Genomic DNA, 24981 nt, shown 5'->3' on the forward strand with positions numbered 1-24981 from the left:
CAAACCACAGAAGACATTTTTACACTTATCCCTGCTGGTAGATTATGGAAAAAGAATTGTCTTAAGTCCCCATACTGAGACATCTGTCTCCACCCAATACAATGGAGGGGGATAAAATTTCATTAGTGGTCATCAAAGCATAGAAAATGACACGAAAATGTGTTTTTCCAGAAATATTCTCCCAGTTAGTGAGACTAATCCACAGACCTCAATATGAACAGATTTTACTGGAACTACTTTCTACTGAAGGAGAGTGACTATAAAAACTGTCCACAGAAGTGTGGAAATTATCCAAAGTGACTGGGTCACAGTGCTTTTTCAGTTTTTTGAGCAGAAAATAAAAATAGAAATGATTTTTATTTATAGAAATAAAAATCATTGTAGTGGGTGGGGCAGAAGTTTGAAAAAATCTCGGCTCATAAACCAAAAAACCAGGATTGAAATATATGTTTTTTACTGCTCTTTCTACATTAAAGTTGGAACTCTGTTGCACCTCTGGCCACATCTAGCATCACTGATGGACAACAGTGATGTCATGGTGTACTGACATAGGCAGGAGGGCACTTTTCTATGACAACAGCAAGGTGAGAAGTTCAGAATTTCAGCTGCTGTTAAGATGCTCCGGAAGCTGTACGCAGCCATGCTTTGATAAGTAATTGATGGAATTATAACAGTGGGAATAGACGGAATTCAGCTTGTTCTAATCAAAGCTTTGAGAAAAAAAAAACCTTTGCAGACATATGATCATTTTTACTCCGTCCCAACGAACTCTGGTAAAAGTAAGCTCTGTAGAGATACTGGGTCATTCTCTCTGGAAAGCCATGTTGCAATTACATTTTGTAAATGTCATTTTCAGTGTCTGGTGCAACACAAACGGAATTCCATTTATTCCCAATTTACTCCGGTGGTGACAGACAGAAAACAAAAAGAGCATAATTCAAGACCTCAGCACATAAAACCTAAACTATCAAAAAAGTGTGTTTTCTGTAATTTCCAGTATCTTTATCATCCTTCCGTTTTCTGAGGCCCCCTTTCCATCTTAGATTTCTCTATCTTATATCTCCCTCTGTCTCTCCTCCCATCTGCCTTCCAGTCATCATTCAATATATATCCAAAAAAAACCCCTCATTTCCTCTCTCTTTGACTTCTTGCTCTTTTTCCTGCCTCTTTGACCCATTCGCTACTCCATTTCCTTAAAATATAACAAAGCGATAATGCAGGTAATTAGCTATAGCCCACAGAGACAGATCTGCTGGAGCATTTAGCCTTCTTTCTGCCCCGTCCTCCTCCTGAGGTGAATCAGGCATCAGACCAATCAGGTCTATCTCATAAACCCAAGGCTACAACCTTTTACCTCTATCTCTCTATGCCCTCTTTGGATGCTTCCTCTCACCCATTTCTTTCAGATAAAGAGGTTTTACTGCAGCAAAATCGAAACGGTCCAGAGGGAATGACAGATATGGTGTGGTGATGGCATGAAGGGAGGGGGAGGGAATCATGCCGTGAGGATGAAGGAGGTGGAGGGGTCGACGGCAGAGCGAAGAGGAGAGGAAGAGAGATGATGATGGTGATGAGGAGGAGAGTTCAGGAGGGAAAAGAGTCGTCAGAAAGTGAGGGTTGGGGCTGCAAAGAAGATGGAGGGTTATGAAAAAAGAACATGCACATGAATAAAAAGGGGATAAAGATGATTGAATTACCACTATATTTCTTAATAACAAATACCCATTTCCCCCTTGATGGTCTTAAATGGTTTTGTTACTGCATGTGGGGATCTTTATTATTATGATATGAAATGTCTTGTGTCATTTTTTTTTCTGTGTTAATCCTGTGTTAATCCACTACCTTGATACACTGCATTTAACATCATTAAGCTCTAATTTCTTAGAAGTTGATGTTGAGTACTACGACCAGCCAGACTCCTATTGTCATAATTAGGACGCGACACAAGGACAGCTAAAAGCTGGGAGAGAATACGATAGAGAGTTATATTTGGAAGTGGCCAAAGAAATGGGGGTATTGTGTCAGGGTGGGGTTTGAATTTGGAGGTGTGTGTGTGTGTGTGGGAGGGGGGGCTATGCTTGCCACAGTGGAAAGGTTAGGGGGCAGCCCATGTGGGAAGGTCTGGTAGCCAGAGATAAGTAGTGGGTAAAAATCCTGCCTCCCTGTGCCATATCAAATTTACTACATTAAAACCTCATTATCTATAGAGTGGCTTTGACGGGAGGGGTGGGTGAGGGAGGGATGGAGGAGAAGATGGAGAGAATGAAGGTGGAGAAATGACGAAGTACCAGAAAAGGAGTTATAGTACAGCTGTCTGTTTAGAGGAACCTGTCCTCTCTCTCTCTCCAGGCTTATCAAATTGCTCCCTGGGGACGTCTTCACTTGAAGCTATGAGCTAAAATTAGTCACTTCATGTGGTTGGCTTCTATACAGTGTAAGATACAGTATTTATGCCTTCTTATGATGTGTATCAAGGAAGAATAAAACAATGAAAGGACACACTGTCAGCTTTTGATTCTGGGTCTTAATTGGCCTCCATGTTCAATAATGTTAAAGCAGAGGCAGCAGCCAATAAGGCCGACTTACATTTAAGTCACTGCCCTGATTTTGACAAAGTAAGGGTTTTATCTGTGACTGTCAGACAGCAGCGACAGAACATCTCTCAGCGAGTGCAGTTCTTTTCACTCTGTCCTAAACTCCCTGTAATAACTGTGCGAGAGGTAAAATCTCAACTTCCTCTGTCTGATATTCTCTAGTTTTCCCTGGAACTTCACTTTTACCAAAACCGTGGGAAGTAGGGGTACTGAGGTGTGCTGCAGCATTGCCCCTGTCATATAGCACCCACGCCTCTTGAGATATATTCGCATTGTAGCAGGATTTTGTTTTCTGTTGCATTACGACACACTTTGTACAGTGTCCTATATCTTCAGACAGCTTCTCCAGCGTGAACAAAATATGAATGTTTTAATATGGAGTGGTATTGTCATGAGTGGTGACTCTGTGCTGCTACTGAAGCTAACATTGCCATTTTCATATTGACATATGGTTTGACGGACATAATGTCATATGATGCTGTCAACAAATGGGCTTACATAATGTTGAAGACCCCATACTGTGCCTTTTTGTTTTAAAGTTAAGTGATTTAGTGTCCCAGTGGATATGGCTTTTACTGTATATGAGCATTCCAACAAACCCTGACATCACAACAACAGAACAGGTTATTTTTCAGTGCTTTCCAAAATGACCAAAACGACTGTTTCATATGAGCATTTTCTGACCTGCCACCTCTATAGAAGAGGTTAGGGAAAGATAGTGATCGAGGTTGAAAGAAACCAGTGTTGACTGTAGGAGAGCAGAGCTAAACGGTGGTTTCTGATGACAAAATCAGGCACTTTGTAGAACCAAACTTGAACCTGGACTCTTTGTTTGCAAAGAGGTTTTGCAGCAGTAAAACAGTGTCATACTTATGCACATCAACAAACAAAAGTGCTGTTTTTCTGCTGAAGACAGTCGCCAGTTAATATTTGAACTCAAGTCAGCTCTGCTCAGCAGAACCTGCACGTGTTTCTTCTTTGATCAACAGATGAAATGCTTTCAGGTGCCACAGTCTGATAATGGCATAAATGCATTTCAAAGAGGAATTATATTTCATGAGCTTTGAAGGATCTCCTTGAATCTTATTTCAAGATAGAAAATCAGTTACAAGGATAGGTCCATTATATTAGACATTAGACACTGGATCTTTGTGTGACCATTTTAATAACACTGGAAAATGTGAGTAAGACAGGACAGAGCATGGTTTGAATATAATATGTAAAAAAAAACTGTATAATCTGATAAAAAGTATAGTTTTGTTGCATGCCAAGATAACACTGTGCATACTTAAATCACACACCAGCATAAATAAATTATTACTTGAAAACCATCACCACATAAAGGCAATGTAGCAATAGCATCATGACTTACATAATGATGGCCAGCTGTGTCAGTGCTGTATTTAGTTTAGTTATAGGATTTAAATATAAGTACGTAACGTACACTGATCCTAGAGAAGCACTAACGCCCAACAATAAAAATGGCACACAAACACACTCTCTCTCTCTTCCCCTTCCCTTATGCAGCACTGTAAAATTATAGCCATATACTATGTTGTGCTGGGAAATTGGAATCTGTGAGTGAGCCCTCTGGAGTCATGGACTTTAGGATTGTGCTTCAGTGTTTTTTATCAAAGAGAATAGATAAGAAAATGAGGTGGCAAGACTCTGGAGTATTTAAAGGTTGTACTTCTGTTTGTATCTGAGAGTTTTAGTAAGTTATGGAAGCACCAACTCACTGACAGTATGTATTAAAAAGACAAAATGATCACAGAGACTGGAAGTGGTATCCCAAAAAAAGGCAAAAACAGTTTTCTTCGGTTTTCTGAAAAGAACTGGAAAATGGCACTGAATCAAATGTGGGCTATGGATGAGGAGGCATATTGTCCTTTTTGGTGTATCTCGCACAATCCCTTGTAGGTGCTTTGCTCTTTGTTTTTAATCTGTCTGCAGTGAAAGTCTATCTATTTTTGCAGCTGTTGGCTCAGCTTCAGAAAAGATGAGGGTGTTCTTATGTTTAGCTTTGGGTAATAGATATGCTTTTAATTTAACTTCCAGTTTCCAAAGGCACTGTGCTTCCCACTGACTGAATTACAAAGAAGACAAGATATGCAGCCATGGCTTGTCCTTTCTTTGGAGTTTTTTCTTTCCTAGAGCAACAATCGTTGATGGGGAAGCAATCAGATCCTGCATGTTTCACTGCTGAATCAGAGGCCCTCGTTGGTGCCCCGGGTCTGTCGTCTTTTATGCAGGCTAGTTTGATCACTGGACTCAGGCAGTGAAGTGTTTTGTGCCTTAGTCTACGGTTTAGGAACTGGTCCACTACAGGACAGCTGGAGGCGTGATTACTTGAGTCAGACAGCCTCACAGAGTAGAGTGATAGGATAGGAGTTTTGATTTCAACAGTATCCACTTGTGGATAAATAGGTGATTGACATACACAGCAAAAAGCACCGGAGTGACATTTTATTTCAACAGATTCATACTCTATCCTTTGTTGCAAAGGATAGAAAACAAGTAAAATGGCACTTTCACAGGGGTCAAGAATATTGTTTCTGTTGAGGAAACTATTTAATTTCCATTTTTCTTCAAATCTGAAAAGGAGCTTCAGTTGTTGAGAATCAAAATATGGTGAACTGCAGTTGGCTTACTATGACCTAAACCCTTTCTCTCCTATTGGAAGACAGGTTCATCCACAACTTCTCTCCATCATCTCCAGTCCTGCGCCACCCTCCTTATGCTCCTGTAAGTAACACCTTTCGACCTCAGGCACAGGCATCACGGGTTCATTGTGGTTGTTTCTGTATTCACTGTTATACACTGAGTGGGACACTGGCTCACCCAGATTCACCAGAGCCCCGTTGGCCGACATGTTTCCAGGTTGCATAAAAGGCCATCACAGCAGCTTGCCGTGTCATGAAACTGCCCTTCATAAATCATCCTGTTTGGTAATCCTGTACTTTTCCTGTTTCTATCTCCCCTGGCGAGAAGGGGGGGGTGTGACCAACACTGAACAGCAGTTGGTCACAAGCTGTGGGCAGTGACCAAAAGAAAGAAAGAACGAAGCTTCCTCTGTAGGGTAACTGAGCTCACCTTTAGAGATAGCGTCAGAAGCTCAGACTTCAGGAGGGAGCTGCTGCTCATTTGCATTGAAAGGAGCTAGTTTAGGTGGTTTGGGTGTCCGATAAGGATGCCTCCTGGGTGCCTCCCTTTGGAAGCTTTCTAGGCATATCCAACTGATACAAGACCGCAGGGTAGATCCAGAACATGCTGGGGGGATTATATATCTTATCTGGCTTGGGAACACCTTGGAATCCTCTTGCAAGAGCAGAAAGACGTTGCTAGGGAGAGGGACATCTGGACTACTTTGACCTGCTCCTAGATAAACAAAATATTTGATTCGTGGATGAATGGAGGATGTGGAAGTACATGTTGCACAGCACTTTTCTCCATAAATTCAGATAATGTTTTCTTTCTTACCACGGTGGTCCAGGGTGGGAAGGAAAAAGCCAACTTCTACAGAGTTTGGCACTTTCTGATCAATTGCAATAGCAAAGAGAATACAAAGAATCATTTGACATGACTTGCTTCCCTTCAGCCTCAACTGCCTGATACATACAGATCTTCAACATCCAACCCTGGAGTGTGTGGTGGTGAGTCTCTCTGGGAGTAGTGACTCTGCCCTTCATAGATAAAGGTATCTATGTGAAACCAGTGGTCTGTGATGTCTTCTGGCACATACTGAGACACAGAGGCCCACCAAGAGACTTAAAGGCCACCTCAACAGTGACCCAATGAATCTAGGAAACAATCTCACTCAACAAACAATACTGTAATATCAGTGGCTGCAGTCCACAAACACTACAGCATTCCTCCCCACGAAGAGCTTATTAGTGAAAAACTGCATCTGAGCTGCAAAAACATGTCATGATATTATTGAGAAGATAACTGAGACTGCTGATATGATTATATTCACATAAAATATGTGTTTCATCTTCTGCACTGCATCATCAAAATATTTATTGATCAATTAAGATAGCAACATAAGGACGTTTTTTTGGTCTAGAGATTTCTCCTCGTGGTCAAGACACACAAGATGTGCATGAGTTCTTAAGTTGGTTGACCAATTAAAAAAAAAAAAGATTTAATTGGATCTCCAGAGCTCACAGATCTTAACTAGATTCCATATTGTGTGTTACATGAAACTATGGCAACTCAAACCACTTCATCAGTTGCCCATGGAAGAAACATACACAGCTTTGTTTGATCAATCAATAACTTCATTAATAAATAAACATTTCTTTTACAATTTAGATGAAACTATGTTGTCTTCCAGTTTGACAAGATCCCCACTTGTTAATGAATGAATGCTCATTTTTGCTGCACGGCTACCATCAACAATTGATGAGTGCTGGAATAAAGAGAGACTCTTCCATCACTGTACAACCCAGTCAGTATGACAACAAGCTCCATGAAATATGTATTGTGATTCTAAGATCAATCCAGACTTATTTGGAAGTAATATTGTATAAAACATGCTTTAATAGATACTGAACACAAGTGAGAGAGAAGATAATCAACAGGAATTACAAATCCAAATAACATGTTGACATGTTTCTGCCTTCAGCTGTCCTTCACCAGCCTCTGAACTAATAATTAACTACTTTTCATCAACTATTAGTACTTAAGCTAAGTGACTGGAAATAAGCAATAATAACAGAATGAGTATTACAAGAGCATCATTTATTGATTATTGTTATTTTAAGTGGTATATTGTGGTGTGTGTTTGGGAACTTGTGCCATCAGGTAAAAAAAAAAACATTTACAATTTGTTCTTCCACGCTTTTGTTAATATTATGCCCAAATGTACTTATTTTTTAGAGTTTGAGTTATTTCATGGATTTTCCCCCCAACAGTTTAACTTTTGGATGGTCTGGGGTTGTTACGTTGTTGTACTTTTTCCCCCTGTTAACTTCTGTCCTTTTCAAAACTTTTGACAATATTTTAACACATTTGTAAAAGACTAGTTTGCCAAATTGGAAAATACAGAATTGCCTCCTTTGAGCTTCAGAGGTGGCAGTTTTTCTTACCCTTGTACTGAGCCAAGCTAGCTGCTTCCCCATGAATCCAGTATTTATGCTTAAGCTAAGATAAGATAAGTTAAGCTAAGCATCTCCTTGCTGTTGCTTTATATTTAAGGGACAGATATAAGATTAGTGTTGCTCTCCTTATCTAACTCTCAGCGTTGAAGTTAATATGCTTTGTTTCCTAAAAATGCTGAACTCCTCTAAGTAAAAATGACCTCTTTATTATTACCTGGATAGCAATGCGAAAGTTTTCTCAAGGTGTTTCATTCACCGCCTGCCAAAATTTCTTGTGGTCTTCTGATATCTAGCATCTCAGTAGCTGTGTACAAAAAATGTGCATTTGTCCATACACCAGATGAAGATGGTGTTGACTGACGCATTGTAAATAAACATACCAGCAATAGTTTTTTAACTTTCATTCAAGTTACTATGAGCTGAAGCATTTGAGAAGCACAGACACTGTCGCTGCTTCTCTATAACAGTCCTGATAATAGATGAGTTAGATGAAGTTGATATTGATTCTCCTGTTTTATCAACTCTAATGGATTACTGGCTGTGGCCATGACACCAAAAAGCACACGGTCACACACACAAACACTCACAGACATTCATCATCCTACTCTACCTTGTCATAGTATCGTATCTCGTAGTCGAGGATAATTCCGTTGGGCTGTTCAGGCGGTGGCCATGACAACGAGAAACTGCGGCTGGTTGAGCTCACTTGATGCATTATGGGAACTACTGAGGGAGCTGTTAAAAAAAACACACACACAAATACACACAATCAATTAGGCAGTTAAAAGATTCGCTAGCATGCTTAAACACCATAAATATGGAAATGTAGTGTGTAATGTAATGACATATTGCCAAGGATTATTTACACCCAAAGGAGAAAAATGTTTCCTTATCCAGGCACATGAAAACAAATTACTGCACTTGGCACTGATGGGGAAACAAGAGTTATGTCTGTAATGCATTTTTACCCAGAATTTTAGGAACCAGAAGCTGTTGGCTATAATGTATTTTGTGGGTTTGCCTATGGGATCTTTCTCTAAGATAGTTTTCATCAAATTTGCGCCATACGTGATGGCATAAAGTGGCAAGAGGAGGGAATCAAGACATGGAGATTGATACTACACCAGTAACAAGCATCAAATTGATGTAGGTTATATTGAGATAGAGAATGTATGTATCTCACACAGCAGAGTCACAGGGAATATCATGGGACTGCCATAATGCTCAGTAAACGCTGTGATACCTCATGAGCCACATGAGTCTACTGTAGTCATAATTTGACAGCGTGAGCGAGCTGTCGCCTGAAAACCCCACAGTCTTTTTTTAATATTGCCACAATTGACATTTTACAGGGTTCTCTATATGTCGAGTGAGCTTCATATCCTAAGGGCCCACGAAATACACTAAAAGCCTATCGCATAATTCAAAACCCCCCAGTGCAGTCAACCTGAAAATAAATCAGTTTTGGTTGAGTCCTAAAAGATTTCAAGGATAAGAGAGTTTTTCATCCAGCAGCAGTAACAAATGTGTTCAGAAAGCAGCAGGGTGACAATGGATCATGTTTCGATTAGGAATGAGCCTGGGATGCCGTAGATGAGGTAAATGATGTGTTTTCCATCAGAGCAAAGCAGCTTTTAAATCTAAATTTGGGTAGCAGTAGAAATATCACTTGTGTCTGTCTCCATAAAGTATTGATGGAGCAGTAACTCAGTTCACTTTATAGTCTCTAAGAATTACACTGTCAGAGACCGAGAGGGGGGAGGCAGAGGGAAGAGGGCAGGGAGAGGGGATAAAGGCGAGAAAAGAGAACCGAGGCAGAGGCAGGGGGAAAGAGGAAAACAGGATAAAGGCTATGGATGTGCAGAAAAGACACAGAAAGGGGGAGAGAAATGGAGACAGAGGGAGAGAGATGACAAGCTTATAACATGTTTTATGAATTAAAAGGCTGTAGCTCAATTTCCTTTATCCCCCTAGCCAGCATAATCCACTGTGCCCCAGGGTATGCTTACACACACAGACACAGATGCTTGCACACATACACACACACAGCTTTTGTGCTCTCCACTCACCAGCCTGATTGGTTGTAATGTTGATTGACAGTTGCTGGGCGGGATAAGGGCTCTTGTTGGAGACTCCATTGACTGCCTGTGGAGTACGAAGCATAACGGTCAGCTGCTCCACCTTACATACATTAGTTACTGCTCTTAGGCCAGTCGAGCTTTGTGTTTGATACAGCATACAATGTCAAAGGATTTGGGAAAAAAAAAAAAAAAACAACATCTGCTGGAGTGTTAAGAGCAAGACAGTGTTGCTAACTTTGCATAACACTCCGATATTGTAGCATCCAGGGCATGCATTATTACACAGACGAGGTGCTGTTGTGAATGCCAGTGGTTTTCATTTCAGTGTAGGAGCACTGGCAGTGTCTTCTTAAAACTGTAAAGTCTTTCTCATCTCACCAGCACAAAGACACAATTAACAGGAACTCAATGCGTTTCAGAAACCACCTAATTAGCTGTCACCTGTTGTTTGTCATGGACTCAGTTAATCATTTTGACGGCCGAAACGATGTCTTCAGTCATAGCAAATCATTAAACAAAGGTGTTGTAATTAGTGACGCTAGCTTAATGGCTTACTCCACGCTCTAATTTTATATTGTTTTGTTTGTTTCATTATCTTTCACATTTGATTTTGTTTCCTTTTGTTGGGTTTCACATGTCACCAGTGAATACTTCATAGATAAATAGGATAATTCTACTATCAAAAACAAATCCCAAAAGTTAAGGTCTTCAAACAATACCTAACTTTGATGCCGCTGTTTATTTTGTTTCACTCAGTGGATCATTTAATTTACAAAACATTGCAACAAATCATGGATATCTCAGTGGATATTCAGCACTGTGATTAAATGTGGCTGTCCTTGGTAAACACATCAAATTACAATTGATACTTTCATCAACATCAACACTTTCATAATCAGGTCAATGTTTGAGCAATTCATTCATACATCACTATTGATCTGCCCATCCCGCAACAGGCTGCTTTCAAAATGGATAAACTCATACCTACAGGCCACTCTACTGAGTCGATCCAGAAAAGAATAATGTACTATATTGTAATCCTGCGAAAATCAAATTGCTTATTAATAGGTCCACTGGACCACTTAGACATTAACCGACAGTAGAGTTACGGTCAAAAGACTAAGATTTGGCCACATTTCGATTAGAGGAGTAGATGAGATTTCACGATCCAAGACTGAATGGCGAAAGTGAAGTGACACGCTCCCTTTCCTTAACAATTACAACACAGGTGACCTTGATTTAAACACCCAGCCTTGATGGTAAAGGCTGCCGATGGCAGAAGACTGCAGGTTCACCATCGTGCTGAATTTATAGGTATCACGGTGGCCTTGTGGTTTGAAACAACATGATATAACTGTCACACTCTGCCTCCCTGTCCCTCCATCCAGCCAAATTTCCACTTCCTCAAACCACTACAATTGTGTTGTCCACCAGATGTCCCTGGACTTTCCCTCCTTTCTCCATCACTTAACGTTCTGTTCCCATCTAATCACCTGTTCCCACTTCCCTCATCAGTCCTCCAGATATTTAAGTTTCCAGTCAGCCTTTGTCAGTTCATTCTACTTGCAGTGTTATTTCCTTGTCGTCTCTTTTTGCTTCAGAGCTTCTGCACCTGAACCTTAATTGGAACATGCCTGTCTGCCTACCAACACCTGCCTGTTAGCCTGTCTATTTTAATAAATCTCTGAAATTCTCATGCCTGCTTGTCTGCTGTTGGGTCCAATTCTACATTTCCTGAGTCATGACAATAACACCAAATTGTGCATAAAACCCCTATGTCAGAAAACATCAATGTGGCATCAAAGAGTTGACAACACAGTCAGCATCAAGGTTATTTTAGTATAGTTTTTACTGTTTTAGTATAGAGTAAAACTACCTTGTTGAGCAGCAACTTTGAAAGGTAACTTCTATAAAGCTGCAGAATTCTTTATAAGTAAAAAGTGACTTTCTGAAACATGGTCTAACTAGTGGTGTGAAAAAATTAAAAGGATTCCTCCCTGAAAATCTAACTTTTGAGCATACTCTCCAGTTGTGGGCTTGAAAGGTGGCTTTGTAAAGTTTGTGACTTGCTTCTTTGTGGAGCTGTAAATATCCTCGATTCATAGCAGTTACACTGGATTCCACAGACAACCCTGCATCAGGGCAGAGTCACTGTGCAATACTGTGCCATGAAGAGGCAACGGTATCAAAAAGAACTGTGCATGTAACTACGTACTGTGTCGTGAGGAAACTATAAACTTGGAGATCAACAGAGAGGGAGTGAATTCTACTGCAGAAAGGATCAGAGAGGTTCTTTAATGGTCTTTGAAGCACTGTGATGACACTGTGATTCTGGGTAGCTATCGGCGGCCATTACAATGGTTGTAAATTCAGACCTAACTACAGTTGGCATAGTCCATGAAGAGACAAGTTAATTTCTCAGATACACTTCTCAAGCCTGGAGGCAGTAAGTGTGTGATACTCAAAATAAAGACTTTGTTTGGAGAACTCCTTTATCAATGCTGAACAAAAAGCATGGATGCTGCTCGGTTAGCTTCTCTCTGCTCGGTGGACAAACCTGTATGTCGAAGGTGTACGATGTATGGGCCCGCAGCTTGCTGATCTCCACTATCGTTTCCTTCAACCCTCGCTTGCCTGGAATGAACACCACGCTGTCGTCACACGGCTGACACGCCCGGCGCTCGCTGCTGTGGCACCGGCGGCACAAGACATTATATGACAGGTCGTCACGGTGCCCAGTGTCACGTGGCGGGTTCCACTCCAGCAGCAGCGATGTCTGGTTGACGACTGAGACCACGTTGCGAGGAGCTGAAGGGACACCTAGAGAAAAAGTGGATTGGAGGTTAAAGGACTGACACAGAAGATAAATGTTTCCATTGTCTGTCTCAGTGTACCTTTAAGCAACACTGTAGCTGGACATACTGCAGATATCAATCAGGTAAATTCAAAGTCTGTCAAGCAAAGCACTCCTCTACACCTGGATGCAATCAAATGTCATTATGGTAAGCACTTGAGAATTTTTTTTTTTTTTTCATGAAGCAGTGCCTACTAATGGCTTGCATATGGACAAATGTTTTACTATCACATGATGTCTGGCATTTTATAGCTATGCAAGCTGTTGTATGAGCAGAGCATCACTGTGTGTATGCAAAAGCTATGTTTGGAAATGCATCACTTCATATGATATTACAGTAACTACAAGTCTCACACTCACATTAAGGTAAATCTGTGATGGGATGTACCACAATGGATTTACTGATCTATTTGTTTGTGCAGAAGCTGGAGTATCACTGTCCTGTTATCCATAAGCACATCTGACCCATTACCCAGATCAAGTCAAAAATTCAGATACAGTTTGTGCCCCAAATAACATTTAAATTAGAGCTGACAAAGAAGGAAAATAACATTAAGTACAGATGCCCCAATCACGTTTTTGGCTGCCGATGCTGACTGACGATCGTCCGTGAGCCATATATGCTGATATATGGCCCTTACCAGTCAGTTTGACTGCTTTGTGGTGTATTGGGATTTTCCCTATATCTACTGAATATCGTCCGACAACGGTGATGATGGATCTGGACGTGTACTTAAACTTAAATACATTACCAGTATGTACTCCAGAAACATTTGAACTATTTTAACTTGAATATTTCAGTTTGGTGCAATTTTGTACCTGTACTTTATTACTATCTAATCTAAATAATTGCTGCACTAGCTGCTTTTTTGATAAAGATTTTACATTTGAGCAAAAACCATGAATTGATTCGCCAGTCAACAGAAAACAAAAAACAAAACGGCCAACAACTTTGATAAGTGATTCATCTCTGAATTTTTTTTGATTTCTTCTTCTTCTTCTTCTTCTTCTTCTTCTTCTTCTTCTTCTTCTTCTTCTTCTTCTTCTTCTTCTTATTGTTGTTGTTGTTGTTGTTGTTGTTGTTGTTGTTGGGGGCTGAACGGTGGCGCAGCAGGTAGTGCGCGTGCCTTACAGCAAGAAGGTTGCTGGTTCGGTTCCCGGGTCGGGCCTTTCTGTGTGAAGTTTGCATGTTCCCACAGACCAAAAACATGCTCATCAGGTTGATTGGTGACTCTAAATTGCCCTTAGGTGTGAGCGTGAATGGCTGTCTGTGTATATATGTTGCCCTGCGATCGACTGGCGACCGGTCCAGGGTGTACCCTGCCTCTTGCCCGTCGACATCTGGGATAGGCTCCAGCCCCCCCGTGACCCCAAAAGGGATAAGCGGCATAGAAATGGATTATTATTATTATCATTATTGTTGTTGTTATATTTGTCTTGATTAATGTTATGATTTTAAAATGGTTATGAACTGTTTCTCAAACAAAACAAACATTTGAATGTGTTAACTGATCCACATTATTCAGACATTTTAATTTATCAAATGATCAATAAATCACTAAAATTAGAATAAGAAAAACAAAATCATTAGCTGCAACCCTACTTTACATACAGTACAAAACATAAGAATGTGAACGTGACAAAGCTGAATACTTCTTGCAACACAAAAGATCAGACATCCTGTCTCACAGCATGTTGGGTATTTTGAGAAACCTTCAATTCATCCTGTTCGTTAGATTATATTCAACATAAATCCTGGACATTTCTGCTCACTGACCAGCGAAAAAGAGGATGATTACTTTTATTTTACTGACATCAATTTGTCAATGTTTAAACGCTTGTTTCTGTCATTTCAAGGCTGCCTGCATTTAAGTTACCAAGTGCAGTTTCCAACCAGTATGCTGGTACAGATGTAGGGAGTTTGGGCTGCAGCCAACCCTGTCTCGAACAGACAGAAGGTGACCTAACAGCTCACCACCAGCCAGAGAGTCTCTTTTGTCTGTCACTCTTCAGTCAGTCAGTCAGTCAGTCAGTCAGTCAGTTTCTCTCTTGCTGGTTCTGTCTCTTTTCTGTCAGCTCATGTCTTTGATCTGAGGAGAAATTCTAGTTTTCTAGGGTGTCTTAAATGCACACCCAGAGTTTTCACAAGGTTAAACCTAGCGGGTTCACTTCTCCTTGACTGTTCACACACATCACAAGACCCGCGACACGCGCAGACACACCCGCACAACATGTTGGAACCAAAGCAGATGAAATGAAATGGATACTCAACCTTGGCATGTTAAATCACAGAGTCGTAAAAGATGGCCCTGTGGAATATGTGTATGTGTGTATTTGTCAAACAGACACTCAGAGAAACCCACGCTGCAGAATCAAAGTGCTAACAATCAGTAGGGGGTTGAAAATCTAAGTCGCACCATCTTATAAACATTCTTACTGAGAGAGAGGACCCATCACAAACTGTGCATGCATAATCACACACACACACACACACACACACACACACACACACACACACACACACACACACACACGCAGCCTGTTCACACAGATATTCACTAAAACTTACTTTTGATCTGAATAACGCAAATACAAATTCTTGTTCACTGTCAGACACTTGCAGAAAAGATGATATAATTTTAATTTGACCACTTTGCTGTAAAACACAGAAACCATTTAAAGCACTTCAAACTTCGTCTGTACTGCAGTCTGCAACCACGTCCTGCACTTATTCACCTTTTTGTAAGTGGCTTACGCAGTAACAATCTGACCTGCGCACAAAAACACATCTCCAACAAAACCCAATCATACACACAGTACACTCACGCACCTCCACTGTATCTATGCAGCCCATGAGGCATGCTGAGGGAATGATTTTCAGTCAGGCTACTTTCCACACACTGCATGCTCACTCTTTCATTTCACTGATCTGATTTTATATGTGATTGTGTTTATACCAAATAAAAATACACTGAAGTTCCTTCCTATATTGAAGTCCCATGATTTTCAGATTTTCCACTCTTCCTTTTCATTGCTGTTGTGTTTGACAAAAACACACATTTGTGACTCGATTTGTTTTTGCCCTTGAATTGAGAGTACCAAGGTAATTCGCAAAGCTGTGTAGGCTGAGTAGGTTGACACCTAACACCTTTTCACTGGGGAAGTTGATTTTTCTTCTGTCAGCATCAATTTGAGAGTTTGCTGCCACTGTTTGAGGTGAGGCTTTTTATGTGACTTCTCTGTTGTCAGAATAAGTTAACCCCTTAAATTGTTCCACAACCGGTGTGGCAAAATCATTTTTTCCTCTGTAATATACTACAATCAATAATGAGTAGTGAGATGGTTTGATTGCAACACGAGGGAAAAAGAATTACAAGTATTGCAGCATGTAACCCCAAAAATTCGCAATATATTTAGTTTAAAACATCATCTTTAATCCTGGATTGAACCTTAATGGATCACTATGTGAATATTTTACAACAACCCTGATTGTGCATCTGCAGCTTCTTCCACACCTAACTGGCTTAATTAAAACAAACTCTGGTGCATTTGACCTTTTGGTTGGCTTTATGCAGACTGAGTGTTTGTGGTATTAAAGCCAGTCAAACCACCTCAGGATTGTGTGATAGTAAATAAGGGATTTTAGCATGAAATCAAAATATAAACTGCTATTAAATCTGTTTACAATACCAGTGGTGGAATGCACATGCACTGAAGTACCAAAGTTGAGTACAAATTTGAGTTACTCCACTGTATTTATAGTACCTATATATTCATCTGATAGCTATAGTTACTGGTGACACACTACAATTTTTCATACCCTTCCTGTCAAGCAAAAACTATGTATTTCTGTTTCTGTTTCCGATAGACTGAGGGGTAAGTGATCATTTATAGGTGGAGAAAATTCTCCTACTTTTTAAACTAAACAAACAACTTAAATCCCCCCTGGATTAAATGTACTGTCACAAAGCTGAAAACGATGCTGTTTTTCAGAGCTCATGAAAAGCTGACATTTTAGAGATACATGGTTCAGCGACGCTAAAAACTTAATGAAAATGATGATTTGATACAATATGATGCACGGCTGTAGATTAAAGCACCCAAGAGTATGTAAAGTAGTTAAAAGTAGTTCAACCTTGAACATCTACAGCAATAAAATGCAAAATACGCATTAATGCAGAAGTAATATTGATCTAAAAACATCACATTTAACAAAAAAACACTGACAGCAAACATTATTCAGCTGAAGAAGTACTTTTACTTACAGTGTAGTAGTGAAAACCCCACACTGGTAGACAGAGGCCAAAACCAGTTCTTAAAGAGGAAATACAGGGCTACAAGTAGGACTCGTAAAATGGTCACTGTGTCATGATTCACACAACACCTGAGAGAAAATTCGACAGTTTTTGAGCGACCTTCTATTTATTCTTCTGGCAGAATGATGCAAATTAATTCATTAATGTTAAACAGACAAATAAAGACCCGTCTATGAATGAGGCAGAGCTTTTTTACCCCCATCCCAAAAAAACATGTTGTATCCAGGTCACCAGGACGTGCACACACACACACATGTACTGATACACACAGAAATATACCCACATTTTCACAGTTTGAGACTCGCTGCAGAGACAGTCCAAATGATTCATGTCTCAACCTACTTACACCATCTCTCTGTGGAACTGAGAGGCAGCATTTTTCAAACTCTGCTCCTCGTCTTGCATAGTAATACAGCCTCTTCAACACACTAAACACATATTCACTCCAATGGAAAGCCTGAGGAATGTGGCAGTGTTATTACTTACTGCTCCCCAAATCCCCAAACAAGGATGGGAACATTGCGGCACACTCGCTTTGAATGAGGTGCATAAAATTAAGGTTGGAATGAGAAATCAAAGCAGCTGTTGGCCTTTAATTCAATGATGAGATATTGGACTGTCAGCGATGTCAACCGCTGATATGATGTAATATGTCAGCTAATGGTAAATTCAGTTCAAAAATCTGCCCTCTCGGCCTCGGATTATGTCTCAATCACTTTGAGGCATAATCACACTAAGCTACGCCGCTGAAAGGTTTCTGGAGTATGTGTGTATTCCTATTTTGTCTGTGTTTCTTTGACAGTGGGAGACTGACTCACTGGTGCAAACGTCCTCCGGTTTGTCCATGTCTCCACGGTAATAGCCGTTCCGACAACCGCAGAGGGTGGCGGCCTCGATGGTGGAGCGACTGTTGAGCGGGCACTGCTGACATAATCCCGCCCCCTGGGTAGACTTAAAGGTGCCCTGAGGGCAAGCTGAGGAGAGAAAGAGGGAGAGAGGGGAAAAACATGTAAGAAATAAAGAATTCACAACTCTGCCTCCTGAACATGAGGGAAACACAACAAATAAGACGTGTTTGTCCGCCTTTTGTTTGTCTTGATTGCTCGACATTTGGTAAACTTTGCTCTAGAAAGGCGCTGCACCAGTAGAGTTATTACTGGTAGCATGAGGTTGACAAAGCACAGAGGGGGATTTCTGGAGACAGCGGCACATTATCTTGTTCAGACAAGATGCAAAAAAACATTTTTCTCCATCTACAAACTCACAGTGATTATCTGTGGTGTAGATTACGGTTCCATTTCTCCGGTTCCTTTATCTGGGTCAGAGATGTCTCTGTCCATAAATATTAACTGAATTATCCTTTAGGACATGAAACACATATATGAATTCTTAAAGATGATGTTCCCCCTTTATCCAACTTTTATTCATCCAGGGACGGCTTGTGCTGAACATACAGTACATCCTTGTTATTCAGCTTGTATAAAACAGCATGGAGTTCCATCGTTTGCACTGCAGTCTGCTTGAAATGAGACAAGCCTAGTGATGGAGATGCGAGGTGTGTGCATGCTGGATGCTTCTGGAGCTCTTACAGAAGTTTTGAGTTGCATCTGTTGTGATCGTGTGCCTCTGTCTCTCAACCACGGTGTTCAGAAGGCCCTCCCTTTCATTTAATTAAAAGCGAACACCACAGCAGGTCTTGTATGTGTCCCTCTGCAGCCTTAAATTTGAGGAAGTACAGCATAATGTGCATTTAATAACCATCTGTTACAAAATAACCTTGCACACTTTCAAGCTTTTAAACACATCAAACTAGTCACTTATAACTGCGTGTCGTGGCACACAGCATCTCACCTGCTCACCCAAAGGGAATCTACAGGAAATGTTGATGCAGTTGCACAAAAACAGTAATTAAACATTCTCACTTGACACTGAACAGCCCATTCACACCAACCCACACTACGTTTCTGGGATGCCACAGTTGTATCTATGCATATTCCCCTCTTTTTTCCTGGCAAAAGTAGTGTTGCATTTTTTATTTCTGGCATGCATTTTTAATAGCTATAAAGCTAGACCTTTGCCTGATCATAATGTCTCAGCATGTACCAGCATGATGGCTTCTACTGCTCTGGCTAAATGTACAATCAGTATAAACAGTACTTCAAATCTGATATCTGAGTCATTTCCTCAAGCTCTGTGGTCCATGTGCAGTGTAATATGCAGTAAAACACGGGGGTGAAGAACAGCATCCTCTATTGGAAGTCATGTGAGATCAAACTCATCAGCAAAACCAAGATATAGCAATCTAACATTTCAGGGGAGTGAACACAACAGAAGTGAGAGGGAAGAATGAAAACAGCAGCTTCATTGTGTTCCTCTTTTTCTTCTTCTCGCCTCCATTTCATCCTCTTTTCTCTTGTGCCTTTCAGGATTTGTTTCCTTTGTGTTTTCTTTTTTCTCTTGAACAAATTCTGCCTGACCCGTAGAACCTTTAACGTTTCATTAAATGACACTGCTGCTCTTAACTTGCTGTCATTTCTTCTCATTAACTTCTCTCCCTCAGTTCATGTAATCATTTAGACTCTTCTCTCTCCGACAACATAAATCTGTGTAACATTTGCATTTTGGTCTTACAGCAGCTCCAAGATGAAGTGAACATTCATTACAGCGGAGGAGGGAAAACAAAGTGCTAAAGATAAATCAAAACTGTAAAAAAGTAACATTAAAAAACCTCATTTGATTTTTCTCAGCCTTTTGGCAGAGCTTTCATTTCAGCCTAATTTCTCATATCACACCTCTCTGTTTCCCTGTTCGCCTTTTTTTTAACTTATAGTCATGATTCAACATGTTTGCCCTCACCAGAAAGGCTCTTATGAAATCTGATGTATGAATTTGGGACATAAAGTGATCTGACTTAACATGTGATATGTTTCCCTTCAGATGTTTGACCAGGTCATGATGCTGCACTTGTTTAGTCACGTCACATCTTCTTCGTCATGTTTAAACTACATATGATTTCCTTTCTTTAGCTCGGCTGTCACCTACTCTCAGTACTGTTTCTGCACAAACTGGAGCTTTGAAGTTTTCAATTGTAGACCAGTTTGGAAATGTTTAATGGCTAACCTGAGCTACTATCAAAACGCCTTGAACGAGGCACATAATGTGTACTTAACCAGCAAATAACTGACAAGCACTCTCGCCTGAAACACAAACCATTTCTGCCCCTGATGAGATGAACAGTTTTTGAGTTGTTCTTCGGTGTTACTTAAGATTTTTAAGCAAGAAAATGATTGCAGCTGCTTTGAAAGCTTTTTTTCACAGGCTACTGTGCTGTTTATTATGTGTGAAGTGTGCGACCACTTTGGCAAGGACTTTCTTGAAAAAGTGCCATTGATCAATGGTATATATATAGTATTTACGTATATACAAAACAATAGATTAATAAACTTGTCAACCAACAGATAATTGGTCAGATGGTCAATTCATTTGCAGCTTTAACAGTAAAGGGCTGTGGGGCTACAATGCCGACTCTATATCCCTCATATTTCTGTCATCTCTCCCGTCTGTAATAAAGGCAGAAAAATGCAAAAAAAAAAACAAAAAAAACAACCCTAAAAAACGAGTAACTGGCTGTGAAAGGTTGACTGCGTCAGAGGCCCTAATGGAATTCACATCCAACTGGATCGAAGAGGCTGAGACAGCGTGACTGACTGAGTAAACAAGTCAGCCAAAGCTCCCCTCTTTACAGTCTTGACCCCTTTAAACCTGTTGCAAAGTCCCGTGTTCATACTACCTGAAATGTGCTATCTGAAACTGCCATTGTACTTCCTCACACATTCAAACTGTCTTCAGCTACAGTTTTGCCAGTGTCGCCTTCAGTCTCCATTTACAGACGCCCTGCTCCTTTATGTCAGTCAGTTAGTTTCTTTATTATCAGACATCTACCTATTCTCCTCTCCTCAGGAGTGTCAATGGATTAGGCCTCTTTTATGTGTGTGTGTGTGTGTGTGTGTGTGTGTGTGTGTGTGTGTGTGTGTGTGTGTGTGTGTGTGTGTGTTTGTGTGTGGCTTGAATAGGCAGATAGACATCTGGCTTGTCAAGGTCATTTATTCAACAACCTTGCTCATACACATGGGGCGTGTCACCATGGCAACAAGTCTTGCTCCCCCTCTCGATTATCTCTACTGTAGATACCTCTGTATAGTTATCTCTCTCTCTCTCTCTCTCTCTCTCTCTCTCTCTCTCTTTCTTTGTCATCTGTCTCAGGGTTTTAAACTAGTAACACTACATATGCATGTGCATGTTGGTTGTGCGTACACTTGTAGAGTCATGCACTGTATGTGTAATATATAGACCGCAATGTTGTCTTGACAGCAGTGGGCTTTTCTTTTAATCTGATTACAAGTTGTAATCTGCTTCCAATATGATACAAAGTAATTGATTCATGTACGATAATTTTGTTATATAGTGTCACTTTGATCCACCTTACATGGACATGAATGGATTAACATTATCTTTGTTGGTGTCACTAGACACTAATAGCCTGAAATATCAGTAGAGAGACTGAGACTGTAGAGAGTCAAGAGACTGAATATCAGTGAGTGGAAAAAAAGCTGCGATAGGTAGTACAGATGCATTTGCTGTGATGTTCATAATGTTATCTACCTATTTTGGTGTCATTGCAATGAAGCTCACAGATCAGAAAATCCATCATGGAAATGGAACAAATCTCAGAACCAACGGGGAGACAAAAAGACAAGGAACAAAAGATAGGAGAGATAATTACAAAGAAAGAAAGAAAGAAAGAAAGAAAGAAAGAAAGAAAGAAAGAAAGAAAGAAAGAAAGAAAGAAAGATTATTCCTCTGTCTCCCTCACTGCCTTTATCCAGCTGTGTGGAGTCACACAGCGACCATGCAGATGACAATTGTCTAAAGTAGGAATACAGGCTCACTGATCAATTACTAAAAATTTGTATGACTGTGTGTGTGTGTGTGTGTGTGTGTGTGTGTGTGTGTGTTAAAAGCCTGCAGGTTTTTAAAACTCTTAGAGCATTGCTGGGGTCCACAGCAGGGGTGGTTCGTGTATATTCAGTGGTAGTGCTTACATTTGTAGTGTGGTGCATTTGAAGTATGGGTCCATTTGAATATTTGTTTAATTTACAAACACACACACACACACACACACACACACACACACACACACACAGTACTTTGATGTTGATCCAGTTTTGCCGGATGGTTTGCACAATATGCTGATTTGGTGCAAAATAAACACAATCTCTGTGCCCTGACACACACATACACACAAATACATGCACACACACACACACTCACACACACGCACACACACAAAGACAACCATCTGTTCTAATAGTGAACGCAGTTCCTTGCCAAGTCGTTATCAGCTGATTGGCAGAAGAGCACACCAAAAAGACTCCAGCTCAGTGGAGACAGACGGGACCTGCTCTGTCCCGTGAACTCTTAAATCACAGTTTAGGTGCAAAAGCCCTGAATGCAACACAAGAGGCAGGTGTACGTAGACGTGGCATCACAGAGTTTGTCTTTGGTCTGCATCCAGTCAGACTTTCTACTAGGGCTGGACAATATAAATGATACAAACACCGACCGTGAAATATCTCATTCAGAAAATTAGAAACTTCAATATGTCAATACTATTTACCCAAACACTGGAAAAAATAGGCCAAAGAGGCACAGCAGCGTTGGTTGAGTTAGCTAAAAAACAAACTGAACTCAGCAACTGTTAGAACAGTTGGACAGTTGGGTGGGACAGAAAAGAGCTCCCTTTGAGAAAATGATTTGCTTAATGTCTGACACGAAACAGATGATTCATCTAAGTTAATCACCTGAAGCACCCCCATTTAATAATGCACAATGAGTGCAAGCGCAGTCTCACCAGTAATTAGACCCATCCCCAAGAATGAGTAGCCAGGCTCTCAGAGAAACACCTCCGCAACAAAATGCGACATTAGCGCGAATGTCCGGCCGTGAATACATCACACATGCTGGCAAACAACAATCAATATAAAGGACAGTCATTTATGCTGACAAGATTGTGGATTTTTGTTTATTTTTGTATCATTTATTTATTTGAATAGATATTCTATTTGCAGCTTGTACCATTCTTTCCTTTTTCAGGCTGTAAAACTCCTACTAGAGAAAGACAAGTTAAACTGAAGGGAAATAGTGACTTAATTATCATTGAAAAATACTTAAATGTTTTCCCGCATCGCACAGATCTGCCTTCTGCTTTTGTTTTAAAGGGAGTATGATATTCTTTTAGAGATCCTCAGCAACGGGCTGGGAATATGATAATTCCAAACTGCACCTTAATTTCTTCTGCAATGGCAGTCAAGATTACTGCAGTATTGTCAGACTTAATCACTGTCTCCCATGAGTCGTGTCTGGCTTACCTTCGACCCACTCAAGTATTATATGAAGAAAAAGTATTTCTGTGCAAAAGAGACACTGACACCAAAGCCTAAGCTGATTTCAGTCAGTGCATTTAATGTATTTCACAGGAGACAGATAGAATACTATTCATCAGTCCCTTCTTTGCTCTCTATCTCTTTTATCTGTCACAGTTTTTAACTTTCTGTCCTTGGATTGTCCTTTTATTAACTTTTACTCTTTTTTTGCTTCTTGCCAGTCCATCTCTCCAGAGGGCTCTCCTGTCTTTCTTTCTTCCTTCCCTCCTTCCTTCCTTCCTTCCTTCTTTCCCTCCCTCCTTTCAGATACCCCTCTATCTCTCTGAGACACTGACAGTTCAGGACTAATTTTCAGGAGGCTAATCTGGCTGGAACACACTAAACTAATTAACACAGGATGAAGCGGCCTCACTTATCATTTCACCATATGTACATACATCACACACTTGCTCACATTCACCCACCCCACCACACACACATATACACACGAAATGGACAAGACTCTCCAGGGAGAATACAAAATGATGGGTACTACTTCGGAGAGGAAATGGGGAAGGAGGCCAGATATAAAAAGGAAGTGAAAGAGGTAGAGATATATGGAACATTGAGGGAAGAGGAGCTATTTCTGTGCCAGGTTCACCCAAGTCTGTTTCTACTAATATTAACATTTGGAACATTGTGAGCTGCAGCCTAGGGCGAAAATACACCAGAAAATGTATACATGCATGTGATTATTCAGCTAGGGCTGCCAGAATTGACATACTTTGCTCTCTTGCATGCAGTAATTTACATTTTCTACAGAATTGAGTCAGCATACAGCTATGGTGCCGTTTTGCAGCACAAGCAAGGACTTGAATATGGCACATTTCTCAGAGTGAAAAACAAAGAGAATTGATATGCACATATTTTGTTCCAAACATGCTTTCCATGCTATGCTTGTAGCATGCACACTGTTAAAAACTAACATTGTAACGCTACCATTTTGCTGTATGCTTCTCTCCTGCTGCAATAGTATGGTTGCTATGCTTGATTATTAGGAGCATGATTGCTGGATATTGATTTGCTGTCATGCTGGCTTGATAGCTTTTGCTACAAAACAATGTGAAATGTGTGTGCAGCATGCAACACTGCTGTAGCAAGGTCATCAGATCTTGATTTAAAAAATAATAATTAATTCAGCCTACATGATGTTATCTCATATATATCTCTGTTGAGCTGCACTGCAGTATTTGTGGCTGCTTTCATTTTTTTTTCTCAGTTTTTACGAGCACAGTTTGAACTAGCAAGCCTCATGAATGCACAGATTTACCTCGACACACGTTGCCATTGTCTGGTTCATAACCCGCCTTGCAGCTGCAGCTGCCGATGGGTACCATCCACTCTCCATCTCCGTTACAGTAGAGCTTTATAGGCACGTCTACTTCCTCAGCATTGGGGATACAACTTCCCCTAGCAATGACTAATGAGGTGGACTCTGCTCCAGTCAGTGTCTGCACAGAATCAGAATCATAAAAATTTACATGTTAGACAACAGCTGCACCAAAGTCTGATGAAAAGAGCGCCACAGTTTTCAGTTACTTTCTTCTCCATA

At 40.5% G+C, this 24981-nt stretch overlaps 1 protein-coding gene across 1 annotated transcript in view; it reads right to left on the bottom strand.

Moving 5' to 3' along the window:
* The window catches only part of LOC139329849 (ephrin type-B receptor 1-like), a 79309-nt gene that overhangs the window by 22374 nt on the left and 31954 nt on the right, over positions 1–24981 (bottom strand). The window contains exons 5-9 of the mRNA XM_070960426.1: positions 24700–24880; positions 17766–17921; positions 12335–12597; positions 9766–9841; positions 8307–8431 (exon numbers count right to left, since the gene is read on the bottom strand). Of these exons, the coding sequence (XP_070816527.1) occupies positions 8307–8431; positions 9766–9841; positions 12335–12597; positions 17766–17921; positions 24700–24880 (801 nt within the window). The remainder of the gene's footprint in view (positions 1–8306; positions 8432–9765; positions 9842–12334; positions 12598–17765; positions 17922–24699; positions 24881–24981) is intronic.

This window comes from Chaetodon trifascialis, chromosome 4, assembly GCF_039877785.1.
Source record: "Chaetodon trifascialis isolate fChaTrf1 chromosome 4, fChaTrf1.hap1, whole genome shotgun sequence".
Taxonomy (NCBI): domain Eukaryota; kingdom Metazoa; phylum Chordata; class Actinopteri; order Chaetodontiformes; family Chaetodontidae; genus Chaetodon; species Chaetodon trifascialis.